Source organism: Zalophus californianus, chromosome 11 (genome assembly GCF_009762305.2).
Source record: "Zalophus californianus isolate mZalCal1 chromosome 11, mZalCal1.pri.v2, whole genome shotgun sequence".
Lineage (NCBI taxonomy): Eukaryota > Metazoa > Chordata > Mammalia > Carnivora > Otariidae > Zalophus > Zalophus californianus.
Genome location: NC_045605.1, coordinates 54,408,506 through 54,421,554, shown reverse-complemented (window position 1 = coordinate 54,421,554; position 13,049 = coordinate 54,408,506). Strand labels below are relative to the sequence as shown.

General features: G+C 40.8%; 1 protein-coding gene across 2 annotated transcripts in view; it reads left to right on the top strand.

Annotated features, from left to right (window-relative positions):
- AAMDC (adipogenesis associated Mth938 domain containing) overlaps positions 1–8,199 on the top strand; it is a 39,878-nt gene extending 31,679 nt beyond the window's left edge. Inside the window, exons 3-4 of one of the 2 annotated variants that reach the window (XM_027581164.2) lie at positions 5,720–5,815; positions 7,528–8,199. In XM_027581164.2, coding sequence (XP_027436965.1) covers positions 5,720–5,815; positions 7,528–7,668 — 237 coding nt within the window. In that variant the 3' untranslated portion in view covers positions 7,669–8,199. The remainder of the gene's footprint in view (positions 1–5,719; positions 5,816–7,527) is intronic. The other variant, XM_027581163.2, reaches the window with a different exon arrangement.
- The last annotated feature ends 4,850 nt before the right edge of the window (positions 8,200–13,049 follow it).

The window sequence follows — 13,049 nt, the reverse complement described above, 5'->3', positions numbered from 1 at the left end:
GTGTTCAAATACTTTACCTCTTTTTATAAAAACTGGATTGTTTTCGTATTGTGTTTTCAGAGTTCTTTATATATTCTGGATAAAGTCCTTTGTTGGATATGTGATGTGCAAATATCTTCTCCCAATCTGTAGATTTTTGTTTTATCTTAACAGTGGTCAGAGAAAACATGCTGTGGTTGAAGAACTGATAGACGGCTATGCATGATATAGAACATGAAGAAAGCGGTGTGCAGTGAGACTGGAGAGGAAGCTGGGAACTTATAGACCATGTTAAGGAGTTTGACTTGTTAAAGGCATTGAGAAGTCACCGAATGCTCTTAAGTGGAGGGGGTGACATAAATGGGTTTGTGTTTTAAAAAGATTCCTCTGGTCACAGTTTGAAGAATGGATAATTGGAAAGCTACAGTGGTTTTATGGGGACCAATTAGAAAGTTACTGCAATAGTCCAAACAAGAAGTAATGGCATCACAAACCAGGGTAGTGGCAGTGGAGATGGAGAGGAATGGTCAGATCCAAGAGAAAATAAGGAAATAAATGTCTAGCTAATGCCCATTATATCCAGTCTTTGGGGGAAATTATATTTGATGTTTAACTGTAGGTTTTTCTTAGATGTCTTTTATCTAAAGAAGATTCCCTTCTAGTTTCACTTGCTGAGATTTTGTGTTTTTTTTTTTAAGATTTTATTTATTTGAAAGACAGAGAGTGAGAGAGCACAAGCAGGAGGAGCAGCAGAGGGAGAGGAAGAAGCAGGCTCCCCCAGGACCCTGGGATCCTAACCTGAGCCGAAGACAGACACTTACCCGACTGAGCCATCCAGGTGCCCCCGCTGAGTTATTTTTTTTTTAATCATAAATACATTAACTTGGTTAAATACTTTTTATGCATCAATTGAGATAATTTACATGCTTTTTTCTTCTTTATGGTGAACTACATTGATTTTTCAATGTTGAACCAATCTTGGATTTGTTAATGTTTTCTTGAGGATTTTCATTAAATATTTAAAAGAAAATTCACCAAAGAAGTCATATGTGCCTAGAATTTTTTCTTTAAAACCTAGAAAGGTTTTATTATAAGTTGAGGGGTGCCTGGGTGGCTCGGTCAGTTAAGTGGCTGGCTCGTGATTTCTACTCTGGTCATGATCCCAAGGTCCTGGGATTAAGCCCCACATCCAGCTCCCTGCTCAGCAGGGAGTCCGCTTGAGGATTCTCTCTACCCCTCCTCCCACCCCTCCCCCTGCTCATATACACGCTCTCTCTAAGTCTTTTTTATTTTTTTATTATTATTTTTTAAGATTTTATTTATTTATTTGGCAGAGACACAGAGAGAGAGGGAGACACAAGCAGGGGGAGTGGAAGAGGGAGAAGCAGGCTTCCCACGGAGCAGGGAGCCCAATGTGGGGCTTGATCCCAGGACCCTGGGAATATGACCGGAGCTGAAGGCAGAAGCTTAATGGCTGAGCCCCCCAGGAACCCCTAAATAAGTCTTTTTTAAAAAATAAATTATAGGGCACCTGGGTGGCTCAGTTGGTTAAGCAACTGCCTTCGGCTCAGGTCATGATCCTGGAGTCCCGGGATCGAGTCCCACATCGGGCTCCCTGCTCAGCGGGCAGTCTGCTTCTCCCTCTGACCCACCCCCCTCTCATGCTATCTCATTTGCTCTCTCAAATAAATAAATAAAATCTTTAATAAATAAATAAATAAATAAATTTTAAATCCAATCTCTTAACAGCTATAGGACTATAGATTTTCTATTTCTTATGTTATTTTTAATAAATTGTGTTGCTCAAGGAATTTGTCCATTTCATCTGCCATGCTTATTAGTGTAAAGCTGTTCCCAGTAGTTTTTTCTTATTCTAATATCTGTAGGATCTGTAGTGATGTCCCCTTAATTCTTGATATTTATGATTTATGTCTTCTTTTTTTCCTGATCAGTCTTTCAAAGGTTTTATCAATTCATCTTTTTAAAGAATCAAGTTTTGACCTTGTTGATTTTCTGAATTGTTTCCCATTTCATTAATCTATACACATATATTCATTATTTTCTGTCTTCTACTTACTTTGGATATCATTTGCTTTTCTTCTTCTAGCTTTTGAAAGTGAGAGCTTAGACCATTGCTTTTAGACCATTTTTTTTCTATAAGTATTTAAAGTGATAAATTTCCCTCTAAGTATATTTAGCTGTATTTCACAAATTTTAATATATTTTTTCCTTTGTCCTTTGGTTAAAAATACTTTGTTCAGTTTCCAATTTCTTTGTGGCTTTTCTAAATATCTTATTGTAAACAATTAAATCTCTTGTCAGGTAAAATATTCTGTATTATTTAATTTCTTTTAAATTTACTGACATTTAAATTATGGCCTAAATTTTACTCTGTCATAGTGAATGTTCCATGTACTCGTGAAAATATATGTGTTCTGCAGTTGTTGGGGGTAATAACCCAGGAATGTCCTATTAGGACAAATTGATAGCATTGCTCAAATCTTCCATTTGCTTAAGGACTCTTTGCCTATTTGTTCTATCAATTACTGAGAGAGAGTTGTTAATATTTCCAGCTATGGGTGGTGTTGTCTATTTCTCCCCTTAGTTCTGTTACTTTTGTCTTTATATTTTGTAGCTCTTTTACTAACAGTATACAGATTTGGAGTTGTTATATTTTTGTTGATGAATTGGCCCTTTAAGCATCATGATACAACACTCTATCTGTAGTAATACTTTTTGTCTTAAGGTCTACTTAATCTGATATTATCTGATTAATATCAGATAAGTCTGATATTAATATAACTATACCAGGGGCTCCTGGGTGGTCTAGTTAGGTGGGCATCCAACTCTTGATTTTGGCTCAGGTCATGATCTTGCGGCCATGAGATTGAGCCCACATGGGGCTTTGCACTAGGTGTGGAGCTTGCTAAAGATTCTCCCTCTGCCTCTGCCCCACCCACCCCTCTCTCTTTAAAAAAAAAAAAAAAAAAAAAAAATATATATATATATATATATATATATCTCATATATATATATATATATGTCCCCACACCATCTTTCTTATTAGTGTTTGTGTTTTATGTCTTTTTCTATCCTTTAACTTTCAACCTGTGTCTTTGTATTTAAAGTGCCTACCTTGTAAGTAGTGTTTAGTTGGATCTTGCTTTTTAATCTAGACAATCTTTGCCTTAAACTCTTTAGGGGCACCTGGGTGGCTCAGTCGTTAAGCGTCTGCCTTCCACTCAGGTCATGGTCCCAGGGTCCTGGGATTGAGCCCCACATCGAGCTCTGCTCCACGGGAAGCCTGCTTCTCCCTCTCCCACTCCCCCTGCTTGTGTTCCCTCTCTCGCTGTGTCTCTGTCAAATAAATAAATAAAATCTTAAATAAATAAATAAATAAAACTCTTTAGTCCAATATTATTATTGATATAGCTATATTTAAGAGTTTCATCTTGCTATTTGCTTTCTGTTTGACCTCATTTTTTTCATTCCTTTTTGTGGGGTTAATCAACTATTTTTCAAATATTCCATTCTGTATCCTCTATGGTTTTTTTAGCTTATGTGTGAGAGACAGAAACAGAAAGAGAGAGATTGTTCTAGGGAAGATTCAGGTTCACACTTGAACTAACAATTATTCTACCTGCAGTGGGCCAGGCACAACTCTATGTGGTCAGATTTATTTCTTTCAAGTTTCAAAAAAGTTGCTCCCTGGGTTATAGTATTCTAATGAAGTTCATTAAACTGAAAGTTAAACATGTTTCAGTTCAAATCCCAGCTCCACCACTTAAAAGTTGTGTCATCTTGGCCAATGTGTATATATTTTGTGAGCTTTGGTTTCCTCATCTATAAAACAAGAATGGATGTTTTAGTGCTACTTTATAGGATCACTATAGATATCACATGCAGTAATTTCTATAGACGTATTATGAAAACTGTAACTATAAACATGTTAAGATTTTTCAGGATTTTCTTTTAAGATTTTATTTATTTATTTGACAGAGAGAGACACAGCGAAAGAGGGAACACAAGCAGGGGGAGTGGGAGAGGGAGAAGCAGGCTTCCTGCAGAGCAGGGAGCTCAACGCGGGGCTCAATCCCAGGACCCTGGGATCATGACCTGAGCTGAAGGCAGACGCTTAACGGCTGAGCCACCCAGGCGCCCCAAGATATTTCAGGATTTAATGAAAAGACTCATTTACTTTCCTTATACCTTTATAAATATATAAATTTCATTCCTATCTCCTCTATCATCTTTCAAAACTGAGGAACTTCTTTCTTTGGTACATTTGTTGTCTTCATGGTATTTTCAGTTCTTTCCTTTACCAGTGATCAGAATGTACCCCTTCCACAACCACTGCATCAAGGCATAGTTCTTTCTGCTCAGACTTCAAGACCCAATTAAAATAGCATGTTATTCATGACAACTTCCCACTCAGATTTATTCACTTGCTCTTCTGAGACCCTCGACTCTATTTTATCTCATCCTATTGTAACTATTTCCACACAGTCACTAACCTTACCTGACTAAAACTCCAGGGACTGTTTGGTTCATCTCAGCATTTCCAGTGTTGAGTATAGAGCCTGGTACAGAGTAAGTTCAGTAAATACCTCTTGACTGAATGAAAGGATAGAGATAGACAAATCAGGGAAGGAGAGCTTTTGTCTCCGAGCTTCAGTGCTGAGAGTGTCATCCTTTTACAGATACGTAATAGGTGAAGCCCAGTAGTTGGGCTGGTATTTACCAAACTCCCACTTTCCCATTTGCTGCAGTGGAAGCAATTCAGAAGCCACCGTCCTTTAATGTTGGATTAATGTCATTAAACACCTTATCTTTAATATCCCTGGGAGAATCTGACAAGACTTTATGGAGAGGGGCGCCGGGGTGGCTCAGTCGTTAAGCGTCTGCCTTCGGCTCAGGTCATAATCTCAGGGTCCTGGGATCGAGTCCCGCATCGGGCTCCCTGCTCCACGAAGAGCCTGCTTCTCCCTTCTCCCACTCCCCCTGCTTGTGTTCCTGCTCTCACTATCTCTCTCTGTCAAATAAATAAAATCTTAAAAAAAAAAAAAGCCTATGGAGTGACAGGTTTTAAAGCATCAACAGAAGTTCTTTTGAGTTAAGTGGGAAAGGAGCTCAGAAAAAGGTAGATTCTTATGAATCTCTCCACAGTCCAAATTTTGCCTTGGTATGCAAGTGCTTTCTTCTCCCACCCTCTTTCCACTCTCTCACTTGTTAAACTCTAGTCATACTGAACTACCTTTAGTACTCCAGGTTTTTCTTTCCTCTGAGACTTTGTTCCTGCTATTCCCTGTACTCGGAATGCTTTGTTCCACTGATTTCCTTTAACCTGGCTAATTCCTGTTTGTCCTTTAGATCTCAGCTTACACCTTGGCTTACCTCCTGTGGGATGCCTTCCCTGACCATTTGCCCCGATCCTACAGGTCTGAATTAGGTGCTTTTTCTCTATGTTGACACAACGCCCTGAACTAATGTCCTTGTAGCACTTGTAAAACTATTGACATTTCTTTTTAGTCTCTTATATTTTTCACTAGACTTAGCATTCCTTAAGGCATCGAATCTTCTATTATTCCCAGGGTCCTGAATGATGCTTGGCACAAAATAAACCTCAGTAAACATTTTCTCAGTGAATTAATGGGTGAATGACCGAATCCCACAAGAATGCCAACTGCAAAGAAAGGCTAAAAGAACAGGTAGCTGGTATACTTTCTCTTTCCACATCCAGCATTCTCCTGGTGTGCAGCCTGCAGATGTGGAGGAAGTTGTCAAGAAGGGTGTACAGACCCTTGTGATTGGCCGAGGGATGAGTGAGGCCTTGAAGGTAGGTACTGGTGAGCACAGCATTCCTGAGGACAGTTGGTAACCTCTTGGACCTTTACCTTAGAAATATGTCCTTCTTGGGAGCTCATTTCAGTATATCATGCACCCTCATTTTGCCGAGCCAGTGGATGGCCCAGGATAAAATAAGGGATGTTAGTACTCTTCCTCATTGGGGTTGGACTGTCCAGTCTCTGCCTTACCCTAGGCCTGTGTTGTTTCAACTATATTTCAGAAATTCTTCACTCCTGGAATTCTCAAGCTCTATAACTATCAATATTTTGTTCTTTAGATTTTCACAGTACTTCACGTTTTTTTTAGTACTTCACATTTTTATAGTACTTTTTATTCTTTCCTTGAACACAATCAAGTTATGTTTTTCCCCTTTCGAAAAAAATATTTTTATTGCACTTACAGAAATAATACATGCTTATTGCAAAATCGTTGATGCAGAAATGTTGAAGTAGAAAAGTGGAAGATCCCCACCCCCATCTCCACATTGGATGTTTACTGCTCCATGCAGCTGCAAATATATACTCTTAGGCATACAGACATACATGTATACACTTAGAATCATTTTTACATAAATAGGATCACATCGTACGTATTTTCTGTAACTTTTTACTCACGTTATTACATTGTGAACAGTCCTTCACGTAAGTACGGAGAGATCTACCTCATTCTCTCCTTTATATAGATGTCCTAAAATCTACTTCCCTACCAATAAAGGTGCGCTTTATTTTTTGTTTAACCTATTTTTTCCCATTAAAATAATTCCTTTCTATAAGGCTATTGTTATTATAAAATTGTTCAAACATAGAAAAATATAGGGCATTTAAAAAATATTTCAGAGCTCCTTCTGAGGAGGCAGAATCTAATTAAAGTCAATTTAAAATAATATTCAGCATAAACCAGAGTTAAAAAAATATCCAATAATAGCTGCCACTATTGAGAATCTTTTATATAAATTAATTTACAAACATTCATTCAGTGCTTTCTATGGGTCAGACACTCTTCTAGGCACTGAGACAAGACAAACAAGGGTCATGACCCTCTTGGAAAATTAAATAATAGACAATTTCAGATTGCAACAAATGCTGTGAAGACAGACCTATGAGGGGCTGCTCTAAATGGAGCAGTCAGGAAAGGCCTAAGGAGACGTTTGAGCTGCGGTATCCATACATTAGTTAACTTCATCCTCACCCCACCCTGTGTGTATTTTTATCCCCATTTTATAGAGAAGGAAACTGGGGTTGAGAAACTTTAGATAGCTGGCCTACATGGCAGAGTTAGACTTTAGACTCAGGTTGGACTGACTCAGACGTTCACGTTTACATGCTAGACATTTTCTGTACCTTAGCTGAATTAGTTTTCATACTAGCCCTGTGAGCTAGGTATCATTATTCCTATTTACAGCCATGGAAACAAAGGGTCAGAGAATTGAATTCACTTACCCACGGTCACACTGCTAAGATTTAAATCCTCTTCCCATGTCCATTTCACCTGAGCTTTGTGCATGCATGATGCTTCTGTCAACTTCTTAGAAGCCTTTCTGACTCCTTGGGGGCTCCCTGTCAAGTTTTGAACTGGTGACACGCTGGGTGATCGAGTAGTGACCGTTATCATTGTCTAATTTTGTAGAGAACCCTTGCCTCATGGCAGGAAAGGAAACCCAGGAGGGCCTTTCCCCTGACTTATCTTTTTCCCTCTTCCCAGGTGCCTCCATCCACTGTGGAGTACCTCGAGAAACAAGGCATTGATGTGCGCGTCCTCCAGACAGAGCAGGCAGTGAAGGAGTATAACGCCTTGGCTGCCCAAGGCATCAGAGTGGGAGGGGTCTTCCACTCCACATGCTGATGGAGCCTTAAGGAGAATAAATCACTAAGCAACAATGCCTGTGATCATCACTCTTAGCATCTCCACACTGGCCTCCCCTTTTCAACAGCTGTTCACGCCAGATCCTGTGCTAGGCTTTGGGATGCATGATAACTAAGGCCAGGTCCCTGAGGGGAACTGAAAATCAGGGGAGAAGACAGATGTATATAATACACTAAATGTTAGGCCAGAAATATGAGGAAATAGAGGCAAAAATAAAGCCTTCTGCTTTGAAAGCCAAGGAAAAGTTTCAGAGCATTAAAATTATATTGCAATTGAAGCTTTGGAATGTTTACCCATTAATTCAACCAAGTTTTATTGAGTACCTTATATGTCAGACACTGCCATAGACTCCAGAGAAACAGCAACAAAAGTCTTATCCTCACAAAGCTTATATTCTTTTTTTTTCCTAAAATTTTATTTATTTGACAGAGAGACACAGTGAGAGCAGGAACACAAGCAGGGGGAGTGGGAGAGGGAGAAGCTGGCTCCTGGCTGAGCAGGGAGCCTGATGCGGGGCTTGATCCCAGGACCCTGGGACCATGACCTGAGCCGAAGGCAGATGCTTAATGACTGAGCCACCCAGGAGCCCCACAAAGCTTATATTCTAGTGGAGAAAAGAAACAATAAATCCATAATGTAAGTAGAACCTGTTATGAAGAAAAATAAAGCAGAATAAGAAGACAAAGAGTAAAGAAGGCTGTTTCAGGTATGTGGTCAGGAAAAGTCTCTGTGCAGATGGCCAGTGAGCGGAACCCTGAGTGAAATGACGGAGCACTCCAGTAACAGCAACAGAAGGAGCTCGGCCCTGATACCCTGGGTTCTAGGCAAGCTGTTCTACTAGCTAAACCTGAGCCTAGCTGGACAGTTCTCCCCGAGCCGCAGATTCTCTTGCTCTAAAATGATGGGGCTAGACTAGATGCTCTGTAACCACCATGGATAGTCTTTGTTCTGTTAAATACCAGCTATCTTTTGTGAAGCCTTAAGAATAGACAGAACTCTAATAAATTATAAGCATCACCTTAGTTTTCATCCCTCCCCCTCTTTAAAGAAGAGTATGGGCTTTGGTGTCAAATAGCCTTGACTTTGAACTGTGGCTTTCTGCTACTCGATGGTTGGGCATTTATTTAATCTCTTAGAGTTGCAGTATTCTCATCTGTCAGATAGGGATAACAGTACCTGGAGTTATTTTGTAGGTATTAAATGGGGTGATTCATACAATGTCTTAGCACACTGCTTGACATGTAGTAAGGACTAAGTTGAAGCCATTGTTGTCATTGCATTTTGATTAACGGGTCTGCTGTGTGTCAACTAGTTTCATGTTATGGTTCGTAACATATGGTTCGCAGCCTATTTCACAGATTTGTAGAATGCTGGAGCTCAAAGGAATTATGGACTCTATTCTCTCATTTCTCTTTAATGCCCATTTACTGAGTCTGCTAATTTTTTGTGACTAGTTATTGCTGGGCCCTGGGAGTATGGGAATGAGTAAGTTATAATTCCTGCCCTCAGGAGTTACGTGAGAGAGAAAACAGACAATGATACAGTGTGTTAACATTATAATAGTTACAAGGTCCAATGATGGCCTAAAGGATGGCCTAATCCTACCAGGATGGAAGGGAAAGTAAGGAAGACATCACGAAGACCATGACACAAGCTGAGTCTGAAGAATAAGGTGTTTGTTTATTCACCAAACATTTGGCAACTTTTAAACATTTACTAAGTATTTATCGCAGCCATAATTAATACCCCAGCCCTTGTTGAAGCCACAGCCCCAGAAAGCTGGTTTTTGCTCCATGAGATCCTGTTACCTCCTTGGCTCAGATGGGTATCTGACAAGGCAGCCAATCCACAGACTGAACAGCAACTTAAGATGTGGCTTGGCAAGAAAAGGTGAGCTAAGACCATTGGAATGGAAAGTGAAGGGATCTTTCCAAGTTCTGCCAAGGAAGTGGCAGAGCCAAGGTTAGAACCTGATGCTGTCTTGATGTCCTTCTACTATACACCTCCTTAAAAGGCCTATCGGAGTGGGGCACCTCACTGGCTCAGTCAGTAGAGCATATGACTCTTGATCCCAGGGTTGTGAGTTCAAGCTCCACATTGGGCGTAGAGTTGAGTTTAAGGAAAAAAAGGGAGGGGTTTGTGGGAGTAAGATCCTCACAGACCTGACTCCCAGCCTGGAGGTCTGGGGAAGTCCTGCTTAGTGCCCTTTTTGCAACCAGCCATTTGATAGGTACAGGATCTTTCTAGATCTCAGCTCAGAAAGCTGAGGCACCTATGTAGCTAGGAGAGTATTTGATGAAATTTAGACTGTTTCTCTATTGATGCAATCAACTTTTTTTTTTAAGTGAAATGTAAAGTGAGACATTTCCAGTGGGTGTTGAACTGGGTGTGGGTGTAATCAGTGTTCCTAAGTGAGTTGTCTCCACATTAGAGAGAACTTAGTATGAACTTCTTAGAGACAGAAGTATCTGGCAATGAGATCATTAAACTTTGTATAGAACCTGCTAATAAATAGCTCCTATTTCTGAATCTGTTCTACATGGTCATTGCTGGAAATGTACAGAACCTGGAGAGAAGCTGTTTTTCCACATGACACTACACTTAGTCCTATGTCTTAATCACTAAGCCCTTTGATTTGATTTGTAAGTAGCACAGCCCTCACTCTGCCCACACTTAATTTCTTCTAGCTTGAGTGGTTCTAAGACAAGAATTCTACCAAGTGCTTTCTGTGCACCCTATAATTCTGTTTGCAGAAGTCAATCATGTCAAAGCCAAATATAAAGTCCTTTTGGAAACCTGAATCCCAGGGCTGGCTTTTGCAGGCATGCCACGGTACTGCTAAGTTTGCTCTGGATTCATAGACTCATTCACTCTTTCCCTGCTTGGTATGTGCTGGGGATACCACACACGTTTCTTACTGTGCAGGGACTCAGATTAGTTGGAAGAGACAGACGTAAACATACAGTGATGGTACTGACATTGCAACCTGCCACGAATCTACCTAGAGAGCTGTTTTGTCTGTCTCAGAATAATTTTAACATTTATTTCTCATTTTTTAATTGGATATTTTTTTACATGAAAATGCAGATTTCTGGCTCTTCTGGAAGAACCAGAAGATCCGATACCACCAGGCCCACACTTAGAAACCACTGAGCAGAGCTGAATAGCAGATACCTTCTGACCCTGACTGAGAATGGAAGTCTCTCTTACCTTCCTGCAGTCCACCTCTTTTTCCTGCCTTTCTTTAAAAAAGGTTTCCATTTGTGAACCTGCAACAAATACTTAAATATGCTTCAAGAACATATAGGAGGCTGTCAGAACACGGAGGCAATGAGCCAAGCCCACCAGAGACACAAGATACGTTCCAGAATGAGGCTCAGTCCTGGAGAATGAAGAGCCATAGGAGACACTCTGAGGAACATATTCCAGGGCTCAGCAGGTCCAAAGGTCTGAGACAAGACAGCATGGTGAGCGTTGGGCACAACTACAGGATTTTCTCTTGCCAGAGAAGTACACAGAACGTGTGGCACACGCAGAACGAGGCTGGAGATGACAGAGGCATGAAGAGCCTTCAAGAATAGTACTTTAGACTATCCTGGAACCAGCAATGGGCCACGTCAAAGGGACTTCAGCAGGGGAATGGCAGGAGGAGATCTGGGTTTTAGAAAGATCACTCTGCTAGCTGTGTGAAGAATGGACTGAAGGTAGCAAGATCTGAGGCAAGATCTTTGGGAGGCTAATGCCACATTTTAGGAGGGATGATGGTAGTCTGCACTGGGATAGAAACCGAGTATGAGAAGAGGATGAGTCAAGAAACATTTAAGGAAGCAGAATCTAAAGGACCTGATGGCTATGTTTATCGGAGGGGTGCAGAAGGAGTCCAGTGTGACACACAGGTTTCTGGCTTTGACTGCTGGGCACATGGGAGACCACTTAGAACAACAGATCCATTATGGAAAACGTGTTGGACTAAGAATCAGGAGGCCTGGGTTCCAGCCTTGGCTTTACCATGAATTCAGTCCCATATTTCCTATAATCTGATCATTCAGGGTCAAAGGAATTTAAAAGGTTGAGTCCAATCTCTTAGAGGATACTTGAATTCCTTTGTAAGAAACTTGCCAGGGAGCTTGTTGAACCTCTGCTTAAACACATCCAACATGGACAATTTATCTCCTAATGCAGCTCAAAAAACTTATCTTGATACTAAGCCAAAATCTGCCCCTTACTGTGTCTCTACCTTTGGTGGAAAAAAATACTCTATTTTGGGTGTTAAGACCTAGGATAAAGTCCTGGCGTTGCCCCTTAGGAGAAAAACATTACCTCAAAACCTGTTTCCCCACCGATGAAATGGGGGATAACCTAGAAGGATTTTTATAGCAGGCGTACCATATCTGAAAAGGATGCAGCATAGCCTTCACCTAGAAGACTCTCGGTAGCTAGTGCACAAGGGGCTTGGCGGGCAGCCATGGGTCTCGATGTCTTCACGCTCCGACCCAGCCATCATCAAATGGTGCTTGGGTAAGAACGGTGGTAGGATTCAGCCTAGCCCCCAGCTTCATTTTATCACCAGGGCAGGCACTTTTGTCAGGGTATTAATTTGTCTTAATTTGTCAGGGTATCTTGTTGATACACAAGAGCCCACTGATGTTACATTCCTGAGATATACAAAACAAGCAAGCACACTAGAAAAGTAAGCTAGCTCCTTGAAGATCTTTCTAGCAGGGATGACGTTCTGGAGCCAGACTGCCTGGGTTGACACCCAAGCTCTGTCGTTTACTAGTTGTGTGACTGAGGCAAAATTATTTAATTCTCTAACTCTAACTGCCTTGCTTGTCACACAAAGATAACAGTACCTACTTCATAGGGTAGCTGTGAGGATTGAATGAGTTAATTTCATGGAAAAGGCTTACATCACTGCCGGGCACAAATCAAGGGCATTAAACCAAAAGCCAAACATGCTTGAATTCAAACTCCAGCACCACCTGAGTAATTCATAATCTTGCTATTATTTTTATAAGCTTTGCAGGTAGCACATAGGATCGAGACTGCCTGCAGATTCAGATTCTACCAAGCATTATTTGATTAAACCCATTCAACAACACTTAAGGTATAATTATCTCTATTTTATAGCTAAGAGGAAACCCAGGCAATAGAGAGCTTTAGATCTGAAGGCTTTTTCCATATACTTCCCCAGAGGTGGTAGAGCCCAGGCCTCAGGAACCATCTTAGATTTGAATGAAGACAGGTTTTACTACTTACTGTACAGGCTTCTTCCCAGACTTCTCACTCTGAAGTCTCTGGAAAGACTCAGTTGGCTGTAGCAAGGATTAAACGGCAGGTAAAGTAGCACGGGCCCTCAC